At 39.3% G+C, this 17,462-nt stretch overlaps 1 protein-coding gene across 4 annotated transcripts in view; it reads right to left on the bottom strand.

Annotated features, from left to right (window-relative positions):
• The window catches only part of GRIK2 (glutamate ionotropic receptor kainate type subunit 2), a 440,357-nt gene that overhangs the window by 100,702 nt on the left and 322,193 nt on the right, over positions 1-17,462 (bottom strand). For 3 of the 4 annotated variants that reach the window (XM_083497626.1, XM_083497628.1, XM_083497627.1), the window contains exons 13-14: positions 7,739-7,857; positions 3,052-3,269 (exon numbers count right to left, since the gene is read on the bottom strand). In XM_083497626.1, coding sequence (XP_083353752.1) covers positions 3,052-3,269; positions 7,739-7,857 — 337 coding nt within the window. Of the gene's footprint in view, positions 1-3,051; positions 3,270-7,738; positions 7,858-17,462 lie in introns of those variants that run through there. The other variant, XM_083497629.1, reaches the window with a different exon arrangement.

The raw sequence follows: 17,462 nt of genomic DNA, 5'->3' as shown, positions 1-17,462 counted from the left end.
CTGAATAAATACTTTGTGTCATAATCTCTTTGTGCCCTGAGACTTTAATCATATTGTTTCATTTTAAAATTAAGAAAACCAGATTCTTTAAACTTTCTCTAAGTTTTGTTTTGACAGCTTCAAATATCCCTGCCATTAAGGCAGCTTTGATTGATTAGTTACAGTTAACTCCTACAAACTTATTACCTCTATTTCTCATACAGATTTTTGGAAGAAAAAATTCTATAATACTACCTGCATGGTAGCTTGTTTATGGTACTTTTAGCTACTGAATATATAGATCCATGGAGACTGCCATCTATCAGTGAGGCCAGGGAAGAGGACGGTCACCTGGCGACACTCACCTTTGGCCTCAATGACCTCTCAGGTATGTGTGGGCAGTGCCTGCAAGGCAAATCAGGGGCAGGGGCTTGGGGGTTGCACCCAGCCCACCCCAGTCTATTTAAGGGGGTGGTCAAGTGCAGGCGATCCTGTTGGATGTTCGCCACTGGATTTCCCTCCCACCCAATCTGTTAGGGGCACGCTCAGTGGGGAGTGGGTATGGGGCATATATACCTTGCTATTATTTACTTGGTCGTTGTATTCAGGGCCAGGGAGGAATTTTCTCCTCCAAGCAAACTGGCCAGCTTGCAGGTTTTCACCTGCCTTATAGCAACCGTCACAACTTTGGCAGATAAGGCATTGGACTGGATCCTTAGTCACAGGGAGGGGTCCAGGAGGGGTGACTCTGTCCAGGAGCCAAACAGGGAATGATGGGCCAACATATTTCACACAATGGCAGCCTGTACAGGATCATGGCACACAATCCATGTCAGGGGCGACTTCCCTACACGAGGTCAAGCCCACCAGGTTCCTAACAGGTACCAGGAGGGCTGCCTGATGCTGGATACATGCCCAATGACTTAGCCAAATCTACTCTTTCCTTAAACAATAAAGTTGTGGCCTAATTCAACCCAATACCAATCTCCTGTGTCCATTCTTGTGGGCCTCTCTGCATGCACCTGCCGCAGCCATTATGCTCCTGTGCTGGCAATGGCCCATGTTTGCAGCATTAATCCTCCCTTTCTAAATGTCAAGATAATCTTAGGTTATATGTATATTAAAATCTTACATAAATTAATAACAGTACCAGTGAATCAATTCGTACTCTCAATACCTTCCTATAGCATTTAGCTGCTCACTTTCTCCTTTGATCAGATTCTTTTTATTTAAGTCCCCCAAAAAGGAACTCACCCAAGTCCCTCATCCCTTTTCTTTTAAAGACAGCTTTAAATTTAGAAGGATTTATGAGAGGAATCCATTCACCACCCATATTTTCATTTGTATGCTGCCTTTTCAAAGTTAAATCCATGCTCAAGGCCGCTTACAAAAGTAACCATAAACAATAAACAAACATTGGAAAGTATACAACCGAATTCCACATAAATCATAAGATACAAAATAAAAATACAAAAAATAGCATCAAAAGCAGCAACAACCTCTCACTCTCCAACAATCCACCCCCCGCATAAAAACCCCCCCAATACCCCAAGTGGCTCTCATAAATTTTAAAATAACATAAACTCATTTGTAGGTCATTTTTCTTCACCCACACCAATGGTATAAGAGACAGAGTAAGGGGCAGTGGCTGGACAGGCAGTGCACTCCCCCATGATTACGCTGGCAGACTGAAGAAAAGCAGGTACAAAAAACTACCACCACTATCCGCGCATACCATTAGGACATAAATGAATTGGAAAGAATAACAACTGTTCAGGCCACAAACTGCAGTGGGAGGCAGCGAGGGTACTGCAAACCTGCCCATCATCATCTTGATCAGCAAAAACACACACAAAGGAATGAGTACCCTCTCATTCAGAGCTACTTCACATCTTCCACAGAAGTGGTGAATGGGGAAGCAAGAGTGATTTGAGCTTCCAGTCCTAGCCTAGGATATCTGCAGAGTCGCTCTCTGGAATGGAGAACATGTGTATGAATCTGCAGATGGAGGGCGGTATATACAAATTTATGAACAATTATAATTGAATGGGTTTTTTTGCAGGGGGCGGGGCAACTATGTACTGAATATGGTTCTTAACTCTTGGGTATTTCCCTATACATTTGTGAATCTAACCTTTAAAGCAACACAAGAAATAATGTGTCTTAACATATTGTTTCATCTCCGACAGGGGGGAGGGAAATGTTAACTAGCTTTTCTCTTCATACTCTTCTGTTCTCAACAGGAGTTAGGTGACTGACGAAGCTAAACCTGTTCTATCGGGAACACCTGACAGGCTCAGCTGCTGTGTTTGCATGTTGACAGCCTTGCTGCCCCTCCTCCTCAACCTCTTGGTAAGCAGCAGTGATGCAACCAACTGAAGGTCAGGTGAGCATCACTTGCCCACGACACCATTTGCTACTGCTAGTAACATGGTTGCATTTGGAAACTGTGAGATTCCTATGACAGACCTTAGCAGCTGGACTGGCTTGACTTTCATTAGTACACTGCAGCAAATGAGATAGCATGAATACTATTTTAGTGCATTACAAGCACAAGAAAAGTAACAAGTTCAGCCTTCCAGGAAGAGGTGCCTTAACAGCTTTTAGAACAAGGAATGACGCACCCACAGTTTCCAAGCAATACAAGAGTACAGGTTCATTCTACTGAAATATAAATTGTTTTTTTTATACTGCATTGCCATTAGGAATTAAAGAAAGAATTAAAGTCAGGCAAGGAAGAGTGACAATGGGCATCTTCTGTTCTCCTTAACAAAGGAAAACAAAGATGTGCAGCTTGACCCTATGGCTATACTCAAAGGTAAATGAGACTTAATCCAGTTAAGTGGGTATAAGTTTGTTTATGCAGAGAAACAAGCTTACTCTGAATTAAGGTCAGAAGCCGGAACTTGTTAGTGTTTATCATTGTCATACAGTATACTGCATGAATAGGACATCATACTTTTCTAAACCTACCAAAATGTGATAATCTGAATGACAAAAGTAATTTCTCCACCTGCTAACCAACTGCACAGTAAGTAATATCCCCCTCCAATTAAATGGCAAAGGGCCTACCTTGAAAAAGGTCATTGTTGCTCCATCTTCAACTGCTCCATATTCTATCTTTGTTTGTTTCGCTAAATCATCTGCTGAATCGATGGGGGACTCCATGCGCTCCACTGTCAGAAAGGCGGCTAGATTAGCGGTATACGAGGAAATGATGATAAGTGTGAAAAACCACCAAATGCCTCCCACTATCCTGGTGGAGAGGGCTTTGGGCATGAGCTCGGAACCTAACGAAAATCAGGGGGGGAAAGATGAATCCAGTGCATAAACATTGTGTTTCTCATTGTTAGAATTCAGTTCTTTTGAGTTTGTTTGCTTTCGTCACAGGGGTGAGAATGGAATCACTGAGCAAAAATAAATAAAGTGACAGGCATACATTTTGCTTATACAGACGCAGAACTGAAACTGAAAATAAAACCAAATTCCACTCAAAAGGGAAGGGTAAAAAAGCTTTTGGCAAATCAAGCATTTATGGGACCCAAAAATATAGCAATGGGAGGTCCAAATCAATATTTGGCCGTGATCTAGTGCATAACCAGATTATTATTTTTAATGAGCTTTAAATCAAGTGACAATGAAAAAATAAAATGAGAAAGAGAAGACACTTAAGCTGTTAAAAGAGAACTAAAAACAAACAGCAGTCCTGAGCCTCCCAGTAAAGTCTTGCAGCAGCTCTTCAAAGCATTTATGAACCACTAATCTGGCAGCTCATAAAATGTTTTGACTTCTGTAACAAATAAGCTGTTGCCCCAAGGAATCAGGAAAAATGTATCAGAGAAACTCTGATACAAAGAGAATGCTACAAACCTGAAAATGTTGCCGCCTTAAAAAAGAAAAGTCACCATAATGAATCTATATGTAGCAAGCCAATGGTAAAATGAAACATCTCCCATCTCTATAGTTAGCCCCACAGCTTAAGATAAATGGGGTGGTCAAGCTACACATTTCATTTACTAGAGAGCAGTAGAACTATTACTCTTACACCTACATTATATGAAGACAGACTATAAGTGCATTGCTGGAGTTGCCTGATCATGGCACTAAAACAGAAGGTGGCTTTAGTCATTAATTTGTAATGTACATAATGATTAGTGCTAATTTAGAGCCTAATAGTAGTATAGGAGGCACATAGCCTCCTTTTGTGCTTCATCATTAAAAGCCGTAATATTTTTTTTCTTAATTTGCAAAAATATAAAATTGTAAGTTGGCATGGCATGCATGAAATTCTTAAAAATGGAAAACGGAATATTTTAATTAACTAGTATTGGCAAGGCATATATATATATATATATATATATATATATATATATATATATACATACACATTTGTTCCACAATATGCAAAAGAATGTTGCAAGGCATATATGCAACAAGGTGCTTCAAAAGAAATATGTCCATAGTATCATTATGATAAAGGATTAGAAATTTTAAAAAGTTGGCAAGGATTTTTTTTCCTCATTTTTGTTTTACTTGGGTAAAATGGAATGAAGGCAAGATGGACTATTTTATTCCCGATTAATTATACTGTTTATTTTGCATCAGTTAAGGAACTGGTCCAGCAAGGTAACACATCTTCCGATGAATGGAGCTTATGCCAAACTCAACATCAATTACAGAACAGAAAAAGAAATGAAAAGAAAGGGGGGAAAGAAAAAGAAAAAAGAAGTGGTATCATAACTGGACTATTCGATCCAAAACAGCCCATCTTACCCTGCAGTTCATCTTACCCTTGCTGTTTCAAACAAAAAAAGCTCTGACAGACTTGGACATGACAGCCAACTCCAGCGCCAGACTTTGCCTAGAATTCTGCAAGGGAAAAAGTAGAAAAGTACCTTTCTGATGTAGTCGCTCCTAGGCCCTGTCAGTCAGACACTTAAAAGACACTAAAATGCTAATACTGCCAAACAGCTTTTACTGCTTTCTCAAAAAAATCGACACTTAGGAAAGTCAAACAAGACTTGAGAGAAAAGAACAGTAGAAATGTTTGCCATAGTTGCCCCAATTACCACAAGTTCATATCTTACCCAAGGATTAAGAGAGAGTGCCACCAAAGCCTGTGAAACAGAGCCTGGTTAGGGGCTGACTGTCATGTACCCAAGGTAACGTCATGTCCAGCACTATATCCCACAATTTCCTGGGAGCAGAGAGGTGTGGGCAAGGAATGAATGAGATTCCTCTATCATGTAGCCTCCAGCATTCATGGAAATGTGTTTGGGGAGGGGGCTGTCAATGATGCAGATATTAGTGTGTTTCAAAAATTATTACACCTTGTCGGGGAACTTTTCATTTGAGGTTATTACCTGAACTACCCCATTGGCTTAGACCAGGTAAAGAGTAAAGGGGACCCCTGACCTTTAGACCAGGTAGGTAGGATAACTTATATGCCTCTCCCACACTAAACCCAATATAATGCAAGACTCTGTCTTAAGGAGACTTCCTGTTTCCTGCCAAGGGAAATGTCTGAGTCCCATGAGATTGGACCCCCAGTAGTGCCAGAAATTCACTAGCCTATAAAAATGGGGCTGTAAAGCATGAAATGTCTTGCTCGTGTGTGTTTTCTCCCCCTGGTTCAATTCAAATGTAACTAAATGCTAATTTGCCACTAAATGGAAAGTGAGTAATGAAATCAGAGACTGTGAGGGAAGAAGGCAAGGAGAAATAAGTGAATGAGCACAAGATAGTTTACCTTGCACCAAGCTATGGTTTGACATTATGTCTAAAACAAACAAATGAAGGTTCTTTGCACTAATCTTTTTCAGAGGCAAGAAAATAATTATAGGAGGAGGAAGACTATGTTCTAATGGACCTTTGGGACCCATGAACATTTCTTAAGAATGCCCCATTGTTCATGGTTTGTTTGGTCCTTCACTGTATGTTTGCCTTTTCTTGTAGATTACAAACCTATATGTCTTGCTACCTCCACAGCAAAAAATGCGATCAGTTCTCTTTAGATGAAACCAACTGCATTCCAGGAATGAAATATAGTGGATATTGGGCATGTGCAGGACTCCTTTCCACTCAACCTAGTCCTCTCCTTGTGGTATGGTTTGTAGATAGTCCCATGTTTCATAAAATATATTAATTTTATTTCTACTTAATTTACAGGGAGTATGGCATGAGATTTACCACTATGCAATATATTTGGCTTATCTATTTGTCAAGTGTTTTTCTAAATCATGATCTAATTGTCGTTTCTGTCTTTTAAAATGCTGATACATTTTGTATTACTCATACGAAAGGATGTTTAAGAATAAAATGTTCAGACTGCAAAGAACACACTGGACATGTCAGATCCAGCCAGAGTTAAACATTTTTAATTTGAATGAAAGAGTGTATTTAACTCTTTTCTGTTGAAATAAATGGAAATTACAATTGCGTCTCTCTGACTGGATTGTGCCCACTGCTAGATTATATTTATTTTGGGTCTCCACGTATCAATAACTTCAAAAACAACAAGAATCCAGAGCAGTTTACAAGCGTGGTAGAGGTTTAATTAAAGTTGTTCTAACTTCCTGCTCCAGGGCAGTTATATCAATATGCCCTAACTCCTACATGTCTCCTAAGACATTCTGTCAAGTACATTAATTACTTTTCCAAAATGAAATGCTGTTATTTAAAATGAAAACAAAATAAATGCCCCCCACCTGCACAAGATACCCAAATACACATGTCCACCTTCTGTACTTTTGGTTGCCGAAATTAAATGCTGGTTCTAGCACCTAAATGTGTACATATACTCTCCTGCAACTGTCAACTTCTCTTAAAATATTGTTGAAAAATATGCTCAAGAAGGGGACAAATGTTTTTGGTATTCCATGGAAATGTGGATGTAGTGTACTAAAGGCAAGCAATGATAGCATGAAGAACAATGAATTTTAAAATAAGTAATGTTAATTAGATGACAAACATTATACTGCCCTCCTTTTATATGTGTTGTATTACACTGGGGGAGGGGGGAACCTACTAACAATTTACTATAGATTATATTGTTTAGGACTACCGCTTATATTGCCCTCTTGTAAATTAAACAAAATAGGCACAAGAGGAGTGCACTGCATAACCAAAATAAATAAATACCCTATTGATGTATTATTATCTGTTCTCAGATGAGCATCCCTATAATTTTAGCATCCATCTTTTAAAATGCATTTCTTTGCACATACCGTACAGCATGTGCTACGTCGTCAACGTTTGCCTTGCCTTTATTAATTTGCATTTAAGGAATCTCAAACAGAACATGGTTGCAACAATTATTGCAAACTGGGATGGCATTTATTAACCATGCAATAAATGGCATCTCATTTCAGCGCTGAATACGGAAAATGAAGGTCTACATCCAAAGTAGACAATAGTAAAGAGGTAATCATGCTTTCAGCTCTTGCTTTGCAAAAATGTCACTGTTTGAAAAATACAGACTAGTGCATCAATTAATGGCAGTGAGATTATAACCTATATCCAGGTTAGAGGGAAGTGTCCTGAGAATATTGAGGTTTGGATTTATCTTATTTTGCTGCGTACTCTTTTTCAGAAAGTGGGATTCAAGAATGCCTAGGTGTATTAATGTTAAAAGCTGGTTTATGGTTACATGCACAGAGGCACCCATGCAAGCAATTTGTGCCAGAGAAAGAGAGAACTGTCACCCCCAGCAAAAAGTGGGACATGGCACCCAGGGGAAAGAGCAGGCTGAATCGTATACCTTGCTGCATGAGAGCTCCAACTCCAAACCAGAAACTATTTAGCAAGGTAAAATTGTTTTCCACCACGTCTGAGTCGGGGTTGCAAGGGTGTGGGTTATACCACTCATAGGGACTAAACCTGTGGTAATTGACAGAAAAAAAAGAACATATTTAACAAGCAGCGAGCAGAAACTCTATCCAGCAAATTTGCTGCAAAAGAAACAGAAAAAAATAAGAAAAGTTAAATAGAAAATAGAGAAAGAAAGTTGTCACAGTGCAATTGCAGTATATAAATACAAGAAGCATTACAAGGAGAAGAAAAAATACCAGTGATGAAGTACCCTTTCCTTCATTAATTAATTTGCACAGTAACATTATATGGTGCCAGTAAGTCTTGCAAAAACAAAACAAAACAAATCAAATCACAGTAAAGGACTCGGTATCACTTAGACCCCCAATAAATAGCACATCGTGTAGCTCTTAGGCATGTTGACACACACATAAAAAGGGAGGCATTGCAATATAATAATTAGCAAGTTATTACAGTGTAACACTACTAAAAACTTTGTACAAAGGCTTTCCGATAATGATAATGGAAGGTAAACTGTTAAATAAATGTGTTAATATGGTTTCACAAGACTAGTAAAATAGCACCTTGAAGCCTAGAGGAATTATTATTAAATTAAACCTCTAAATGAGCAGGATTTCACTTAATAAAATAAAATAACAGTCTTGCTGGCACAGCGAAAACTAACACATTTATAATGGTGTCAAGCTTGTGTGGAATACAAACCCCATTATCAGATGAACGTGGCTGAACTGGGTAACATGGTCTGGGGATAAGCCACATGGTTAACAGTGAACCATGAAGATGTTGGCCTACTGTTGAATTGTGTGAGTGCCTATTGCTGTGTATCTTGACCTGATGATGTTCCCCTCAAAGCTGAAGTAATGGTGGGTGAATACAAAGAGACTGGTGGCTAGAAGTCCCATTATAGAATTATAGAATCATAGAATCATAGAGTTGGAATAGACCACAAGGGCCATCGAGTCCAACCCCCTGCCAAGCAGGAAACACCATCAGAGCACTCCTGACATATGGTTGTCAAGCCTCTGCTTAAAGACCTCCAAAGAAGGAGACTCCATCACACTCCTTGGCAGCAAATTCCACTGTCGAACAGCTCTTACTGTCAGGAAGTTCTTCCTAATGTTTAGGTGGAATCTTCTTTCTTGTAGTTTGGATCCATTGCTCCGTGTCCGCTTCTCTGGAGCAGCAGAAAACAACCTTTCTCCCTCCTCTATGTGACATCCTTTTATATATTTGAACATGGCTATCATATCACCCCTTAACCTCCTCTTCTCCAGGCGAAACATGCCCAGCTCCCTCAGCTGTTCCTCATAAGGCATCGTTTCCAGGCCTTTGACCATTTTGGTTGCCCTCCTCTGGACACGTTCCAGTTTGTCAGTGTCCTTCTTGAACTGTGGTGCCCAGAACTGGACACAGTACTCCAGGTGAGGTCTGACCAGAGCAGAATACAGTGGCACTATTACTTCCCTTGATCTAGATGCTATACTCCTATTGATGCAGCCCAGAATTGCATTGGCTTGTTTAGCTGCCGCGTCACACTGTTGGCTCATGTCAAGTTTGTGGTCAACCAAGACTCCTAGATCCTTTTCACATGTACTGCTCTCAAGCCAGGTGTCACCCATCTTGTATTTGTGCCTCTCATTTTTTTTGCCCAAGTGCAATACTTTACATTTCTCCCTGTTAAAGTTCATCTTGTTTGTTTTGGCCCAGTTCTCTAATCTGTCAAGGTCGTTTTGAAGTGTGATCCTGTCCTCTGGGGTGTTAGCCACCCCACCCCCCCAGTTTGGTGTCATCTGCAAATTTGATCAGGATGCCCTTGAGTCCATCATCCAAGTCGTTGATAAAGATGTTGAATAAGACCGGGCCCAAGACTGAACCCTGTGGCACCCCACTAGTCACTCTTCTCCAGGATGATGAGGAACCATTGATGAGCACCCTTTGGGTTCGGTCAGTCAGCCAGTTACAAATCCACTGAGTGGTAGCATAGTCAAGACCGCATTTTACCAGCTTCTTTACAAGAATATCATGGGGCACCTTGTCAAATGCCTTGCTGAAATCAAAGTAGGCTACATCCACTGCATTCCCTTCATCTACCAGGCTTGTAATTCTGTCAAAAAACGAGATCAGGTTAGTCTGACATGACTTATTTTTCAGAAATCCATGCTGACTATTGGTGATCACAGCATTCCTTTCTAGGTGCTCACAGACTGTTTGCTTAATGATCTGCTCCAGAATCTTCCCTGGTATTGATGTCAGACTGACTGGGCGATAATTATTTGGGTCCTCTCTTTTCCCCTTTTTGAAAATAGGGACAACATTTGCCCTCCTCCAGTCTGCCGGGACTTCGCCTGTTCTCCAGGAATTCTCAAAGATGACTGCCAGTGGTTTTGAGATCACATCTGCCAGTTCTTTTAATATTCTTGGATGCAGTTCATCTGGCCCTGGAGACTTGAATACATCTAAACTAGCCAAGTATTCTTGTACTATCTCCTTAGTTATTCTGGGCTGTGTTTCCTCTGCTGAATCATTTGATCCAAATCATTTGCTCCATTAGCAATCAATATGCAAAATAATAAATGGACCAATATCAGAAATGGCAAAATGCCACTGTGGGAGCATTTGAATTGACTTTGGAGTTGACATCCTAGAGCAAAGAAACTTCAAGTGAGACTGCAACATGAAACCCCTGAATTATAATACATGAAGAGGTTCAGTGCTATCACTTGTGGACTGAACTAAGTCAATGGTGGGTTTTTGTTTGTTTGTTTGTTTGATTGCTTAGGACACGGCATGTGTTCATTGGCTTACCGATGCCTGCATGCCTGGAATATCAATAACTGTTTTGTGACTTGCCAATTATACAATTATCACTTTCTGTGCTTTTCTGCATTTCATTTCCCTCCAACCTCACTGTCTACAATGCCCACACTACCACACATCCTTAAATCGTCAATCCCTGAATTGATAATGCCAGTAGAATCACAGTTCACTCAATTGGAGAAGGCTGTCTGGAAGTTACAAAGAGGCAAATCACAGATTCTGGGAAATGGTACTGGCCACATAATGTGTGACATTTACATCACTGATGGCTTCCGGTCTGAAAACTTGTTTGTCAAATTGTGGCTAAAGAATGCAGAAATGTCAACTCATTTTTCTTTGTTGTTGCCTTGATGTAGACATAAGACACTTGGAAGCAAGTTTCACTGAAATAAAATGGGATTTCCAAGCTAAATATGTTTGAGATCAAGGTGTTTGATATAGACTCCTCTGTTCTTTCCTTTTTTTGCCATGTTTTGATAAATTACTACTGTGGTGCCATATTATTATTTGTGCTTTTGAGGACAAAACACTCACACAAAATATGCACTTCAGGCACACAGCTTAATGATAGGAGATAAACTTCCTTTCAAATCATGTCTTTTAAATTTTTTGCAGTATGTGAGGATCTTATGTTTAATACCCACAGCACATTAGAAAAAGCAAACACACACAACATAATGCACAATGGACCATAACCACCACAATAATTAAAGAACTCATGCAAGTTTAAGTGCTATACTCATGGTAATGATTTTTTTAAAAGAAAAATAAATTTCTCAAGTCTTTAAAGCCACTCTGTTTGTTACAAACCCAAACTGGAATATACACCCATTATTAAAGGGGGGGAACTATCATGTAATTAATGTTATCTGAATAATATTTCTGCCACTTCAGAAAATGCAATTTTCTTCCCAATAATCTTTCCTACACATTAAAATTCAGAAGATCAAACAATCCATTTTTATCCTCTTAATACAATGATAGAACACCTCCTGTCTTAAAAGCCTGTGCTTGAGAAACAAAGAAATGTTTCATTTGGTTCTCAAAAGTAAAACTGACACGCTGCTCACGAAAGGTTGATTGGGTTATAATTAAATATTCTGACCTTATTTCTTCTGCAGCTTTCCAAGAAATCTAGACTGGTTTTACTTCTTTAGTTGTCTACTGTTGTAGCAGGAGTCTTTTCCCCCAACCCATTTCGTGTTTGATGCAGTAAATTATTCACTTGTTTAAATTTAAGCAAATGCATTCCACACACAGCTTTGCCATCTCAATTTTTAAAAGTCTGTGTCCAAAGTTTTCTGTCCTGTAGGGCAAGGGCTCTTATGGTAGCAGACAGGTGGGTTTTAATCTTAGGCAATGGTGGAATTGGACTCCACAGCTGTGCTAGCAGAAACTTCTTGCGCAACAGATTGTACAATTTGCTGCACATCAATTTGCTGCTTATGCATTCTCTTGCAGGCAAAAAACATTTCGACATTAGATGCAACCTAATATATGTAAACTTCACAGAGAAGATGTTACAAGACAAAAAAATGTAACTTCAAAGAGAAGAAGTTTTAAATTCAGTTTCTTTTAAAATGAAACAGGCATTGTATGTTTTAGGTACTTCCGTCTCAAGGGACACATTCCTCCTCCTCTCAATACTTCTGCTATTCTACAGAAAACTTATGAGAAGAGTAAATATAAGTGCACCAATTTTCCTTGCTTTGTACTGTAATTTGGTCAATTAACTACACCTTAATGGTAAGAAACAGTGGAAAACCATTACTTAGTGCAGGTGGACATCCCCCCCACTAAAACCCAATCCCCATAAAGCTATAGAATGGCTCTTTCTATGCTCCTTTCATTCATTTGCAATACATTCCTTCATATTTAGAAACCTGTTCCTGGTCATCTCTTGTGCTGGCCAAGCAACTCTGGTGATGATAATCATCCCTAAGGTTTCAACCCTGTCTCCATGGGTAAAAAAATCACGTTTTTGAAATAATCAATTCCAGTATGGGTGGCTTACAGAGAGTGGAGGACCCTTCTGAACCTCTATTTTTTTACTTCATTTCCCTTTGAATAAACTCTAGCTGGTCAGGATTCCCTCAGAAATCCACTGAAAGTTTCACAGCACTAGAGCAGGACTCTGAAGAGCCCCTCCAAGCAATCAGATCAACCTAAGCCAAATAGATGCATCCATTTGCAAGCTGCTAATGGCTCTTCTCATAGGTGGAGCTACTTTGCCCTCCTTTTGCAAGCACCAGGAAAAAGCAACAGGAAGCACAATCTCCCCATCCTGGCATGGCTATTCAACGAGTTCACTGTTCAGCTTCCACTTTCATCACTGCCAGATATAGACATAGAGATATACATTTCAGTGAAAGGAATAGTGGCAAATGACTCCAAAAGCATGTTCGGTTGTGTATAATTTGATAAATTCAGGGATGGTACTGGACCCTTTTTAATGCTAGGGGGCAGGGAGGGGAGAGGAGAGGAGAGGAGAGAAGAGAAGAGAAGAGAGGAGAAGAGATTTGGCTGGCATCATAAAGGGGGAAGGAGAAAATCTTATTTCTTCATGGGCTGAACTGAGCCTTTTTATGGTTGAGGGATAGAAGTGTCTACAAAAAAAGTTTTTCCGTGAGCTGGACTGGGCCTCGTTTATTTATGTTTAACTTATTTGAAAATATGATAGGGGCATATGCAAGAGCGCTAACTCCCCATCAGAAATAAGAGCAATAACTTATCATAATTGCTTCAAATAGAACAAAAAGTGTTATCAGTACTTTGAAGAACACTAGATGTTCATCTTGTTTCTCAGCCCCAGACTACTGCATTAGCAGGGCACAGTTGCTCCCACACTTCCAGCTGCAATCTCACTTTGAGCGGGGAGGTGGAATGGTGTATTGACTGGATGGTCAAAAGGGAGAGGAATTCTGAGCTAAATAAATCCCTGCTTTTATAAAACTTTAAGATACTTTTTGTGAGTGTCTGAGTGCCCGCAGCAACAGAGTACTGGAGAAGCTTGTGGAACTTGCTGCTATAGTATTTAGAACTGATCTTCTGGTGTGTGGGGGGGGGGAGAATAATTTTTCTAACATTTTAACTTAAATAAAATGTAATAGTCCTGAACCTAATATTTACTGGAGTGATATACTGTAGTGGTAAACTATACTGAAGAGGCATAGGTTAGCTTCAGTCACTAACATAATCTCATTCATTTTAATGATAATGATAACGATAATGATGATGATGATGATTTATACCTTACTTAGAAGTAAGTCCAATTGTATTCAATTAAGTGGGCATAGAATTGAAGCCTGCTCTTCCAGGTCCTAGTACAAGAGTCTTCACCATTACATTAATCCAACTGCAGGTGTTCATTTAAGATATATGTTTTCTGTTCTTTTTTATTTTTAACTTGAGTTCTTGGCATGGTTTAGGGTTGGCATTGGGGGAGTGCAAGCTTTAACAGCTGAGTGGCAGGCAGCAATTATTATGAATGGAAAAGTGCATTGCATGAATTGGAAGTGAACTATTTTGTTCCTTTTCTAAAATGAACATTCCAAGCACTGGTGGTTCATATATTTTATTCAGATAAAATGTCTAACATCTTTTCTACTGCCTACAAATTGTGAGTTTCCAGCAACTCTCTCTCTCTCTCTCTCTCTCTCTCTCTCTCTCTCGTGTGTGTGTGTGTTTAAAACAGGATTGAGGGAGCATTACCAAATGAGCACAGATATAAGTTTCTATTCACTACTGAGGAATTATGGCATAACTGCATGTATACTCATGAGAGCGAGCATAAGACTAAATCTCTGTTAAGTGCTAAGTATTAATAAAACTGCAATGTTTAAATGTCCATTGTTTCTTGCAAAGAAGAAGGACAGAGGGGGAAAACAGAACAGATGGAGGCAACACGTCTATTCGCAAATCAGAGAAGCAACTGTGACAGCAAGGTCCCCTTTGGAACCAAATAATGTTTTCAGCTGAGGAAGTTACTATTTGCAAAACTGCAGGGCTTAAGTGTCCTCAGTATGTTTCCAAGGGGAGAAGTATGGCAGAAAACCAGAACCTGGCCATGCCCTGTGACCTCATTAGCCACACCATGACATTCTAGCAGCCCCACCAGGTTGAGCGGGCACCAATTTATTTTTAATTTTTAATTAAATATAGCACATATAAGGAGGTGTAGTTACACAAGAAAGCAGAATGAATTTTAATGTTTAAAGTTATATAATCTAAAAAAATTAGCACCTCAAACTTAATGTGAAGGACCCCATGTGGAGAGCCATCTGCTCAGCAGTCCCTTGGAGATGCTGATGAAGAATCTCAAATGTTCCCACACAGCACCTGGGAGAATTAAGCTAGGGCCTCTTTCCTTTAAGTTTCAACATCGTCCATTCTAATCTTACTTCACTTCCATTTTTTTTAAGCACCAGAAACACTTTTCAGCCCTTCACAATTCAGTAACAGTACCTTTTCCTCCTGTTCTTTTCCTAATTCTAAATGCTTAACACATTTTTGGGGTGGGAAGAATCTTCAAATTCTTTTGTTCCTTCTCTTCCAAAGATTGATCCTTGTGCTCCATTGGGAGAGGGGGGGAATCACATAAATATGTAAGTATGTCTCCTTATGCCCATAATAGTTGACTTAATAAGTTTCTCAAATGCCTTGAGAATAAATGTGTTATAAGTATGATACGTTACATCATTTTTCTGACACTAACAAGTGTACTCCCAAACTGTCTTGACACATTCCACACAGAATTCACACCTGGAATACACGTTTGAGGTGTGTGGAGGGGTAAATTTAGTTCTCCAGCAACATATAAATGATGGGGAAATGTGATGCACCCACAACTGAAGAGAGGGGTCATGACCCCTAGTGAAAAAATTATCAACTCTTTTGATTGTAAAGAAACTATTTCCTAAGAAAGGCACTTGTTTCAGCATCCAGGTTTGATCATGTTTAGAGGATTTATTTTATTCAAGAATTAACCCAAAACTCATAACCAAATGTGGGAGTTAAAAAATTGCCTTCAGAGAAGAGTAGCAGAATTATATATTGCTAAAAGCTACTTTACTTTTAAAAATTTGTATATGCCTTCACACATAACACAACAGGATGACAGCCTAATAGGCTTCACTATTCCATTAGGTATCACATGCTTATATTAATATGTCACAAGAATCCCTACCCATCTCACCTAAGCTTGCCCGTGAAAAATACTAAATGCAAAGTCAGAAATGATTGGATCCAGAACCAAGATGGCAAGCTGAATGTTTAAGTGTGCATCCCTCCTGATCTCCATGGGTAGATTGTTTGCCATGAAAAAAAGAGGAGAAAAAAGGAGTGCTTAGATTTCCATATAAATCTTTGCTGCCTATATAATTTTCCTAGTTGCTGCTAACAATCCAGAACTATTAAAAGCCAGTTTTGCACCAAATAATTATTCCTGGATAAAAAGCATGTTCCTCAAGCTTTGAGAAGTAGACTATACTCTAAAAAGGGGGCTTAATTAAATTATATACTTACAAGTCGTACTGACAAAGTATGGCTGTGGGACAGAACTATAAGAATTGTATTATTAAAAAAAGCTTCTGATCAATCTCACCTGTGTATCTAGTAGATCATTCACAACTTAGCATATGCCTCATAATAGAAAGAAAGGGTTTTGTTTTTTATTCGTTAACCTACCATCAGATGTGTGGTGAAGGATGCTAGAAAGCTGGCTTTTCTTTTCCAGTACTATGCTAAAGGATTCTCAGGATTATTTCATTGAATAACCAGGAAGTTATCAGCCCCCCCCCCCCCCGGTTTGGATTGACATCCTATTTGCTATTGTGACTTTATGCCTGCTGGGTCACATCTTTTGAGATGGCTAAGTTAGGGCATATGAGATGGCCTCCTCTGTGGTAGCCTTCACGCTACGCAATGCCCAACCCTCCAAAATTGTTCAGCTTCTGTTGGCAGGCAATGATGTAACTTGTTCCCCAGGCTTTAGGAGATGGGGGAGTGTATTTTTATGTGATGCTGTAATGATGTGCTGCTGCTTTTATGCTACTACTATTTATTGTGGATTCTGGTACCACAAAACGCACAAGCCCTTTTGGACCAGGAAGAGGACAGAATGGGGGTGGAAAGGGGTGGGGCAGGCTTATGTATGCCCTGCCAATGCACACAGGAGACAGGAACGGAATCCTGGCACAAAATGGTTGCCGCCTGTACTGCAATTTTGTATTTGACTCAATCACTGTAACCCACCTTGGGTGGAGGGTGGGTAATACATTATACGTGTGTGTGTGTAAAATTATATATATAGCAAAACAAAGAACTCCACTTTCTGACTTTCAGAACCATATCAACAAAATCATCTATATTGTATTTTTTTAAAAAATAAACCTTCTGTAGAGACTTTTTTCTCCATTTCATGCCTATCTATTTCCCTGTCTATTAGTACTCTGCTTTCCTAACATCATGGGTGATGTCTGAAATGTTTTTAAAATCTACAAAGGAACAGACATAATTGCATCTGAAACACAAAGATTAAACGTGAACAGGGAGCTGAACTAGAAGATTTATCTGACACTAGAAAACAGAATATTTGCATCTTTGGGAGACTGTATAGAATTATTTTATACTTCTTAAAACAATAGCACATTGCTTAAAGTACATTGCTTCTGACTAGGGAGGGGTGAATCTGTCAATTTTAGTTTCTCATTTTTACAATCTTAAATTTAGTTCTCCACATCAGCTTGAGATTTTTTTGTTTTGGTTTTTTTTGTTTGTTTTTAAAAGCCCTCATGAAAATTCATCAGCAAATTTGTCTGAATATGCACAATATCTGC

Source organism: Podarcis liolepis (genome assembly GCF_965112155.1).
Source record: "Podarcis liolepis genome assembly, chromosome: 3".
NCBI classification, from domain to species: Eukaryota; Metazoa; Chordata; class Lepidosauria; order Squamata; family Lacertidae; genus Podarcis; species Podarcis liolepis.
Note: the sequence above shows the minus strand (reverse complement) of the source record. Positions and strands in the feature narration are given on the sequence as shown.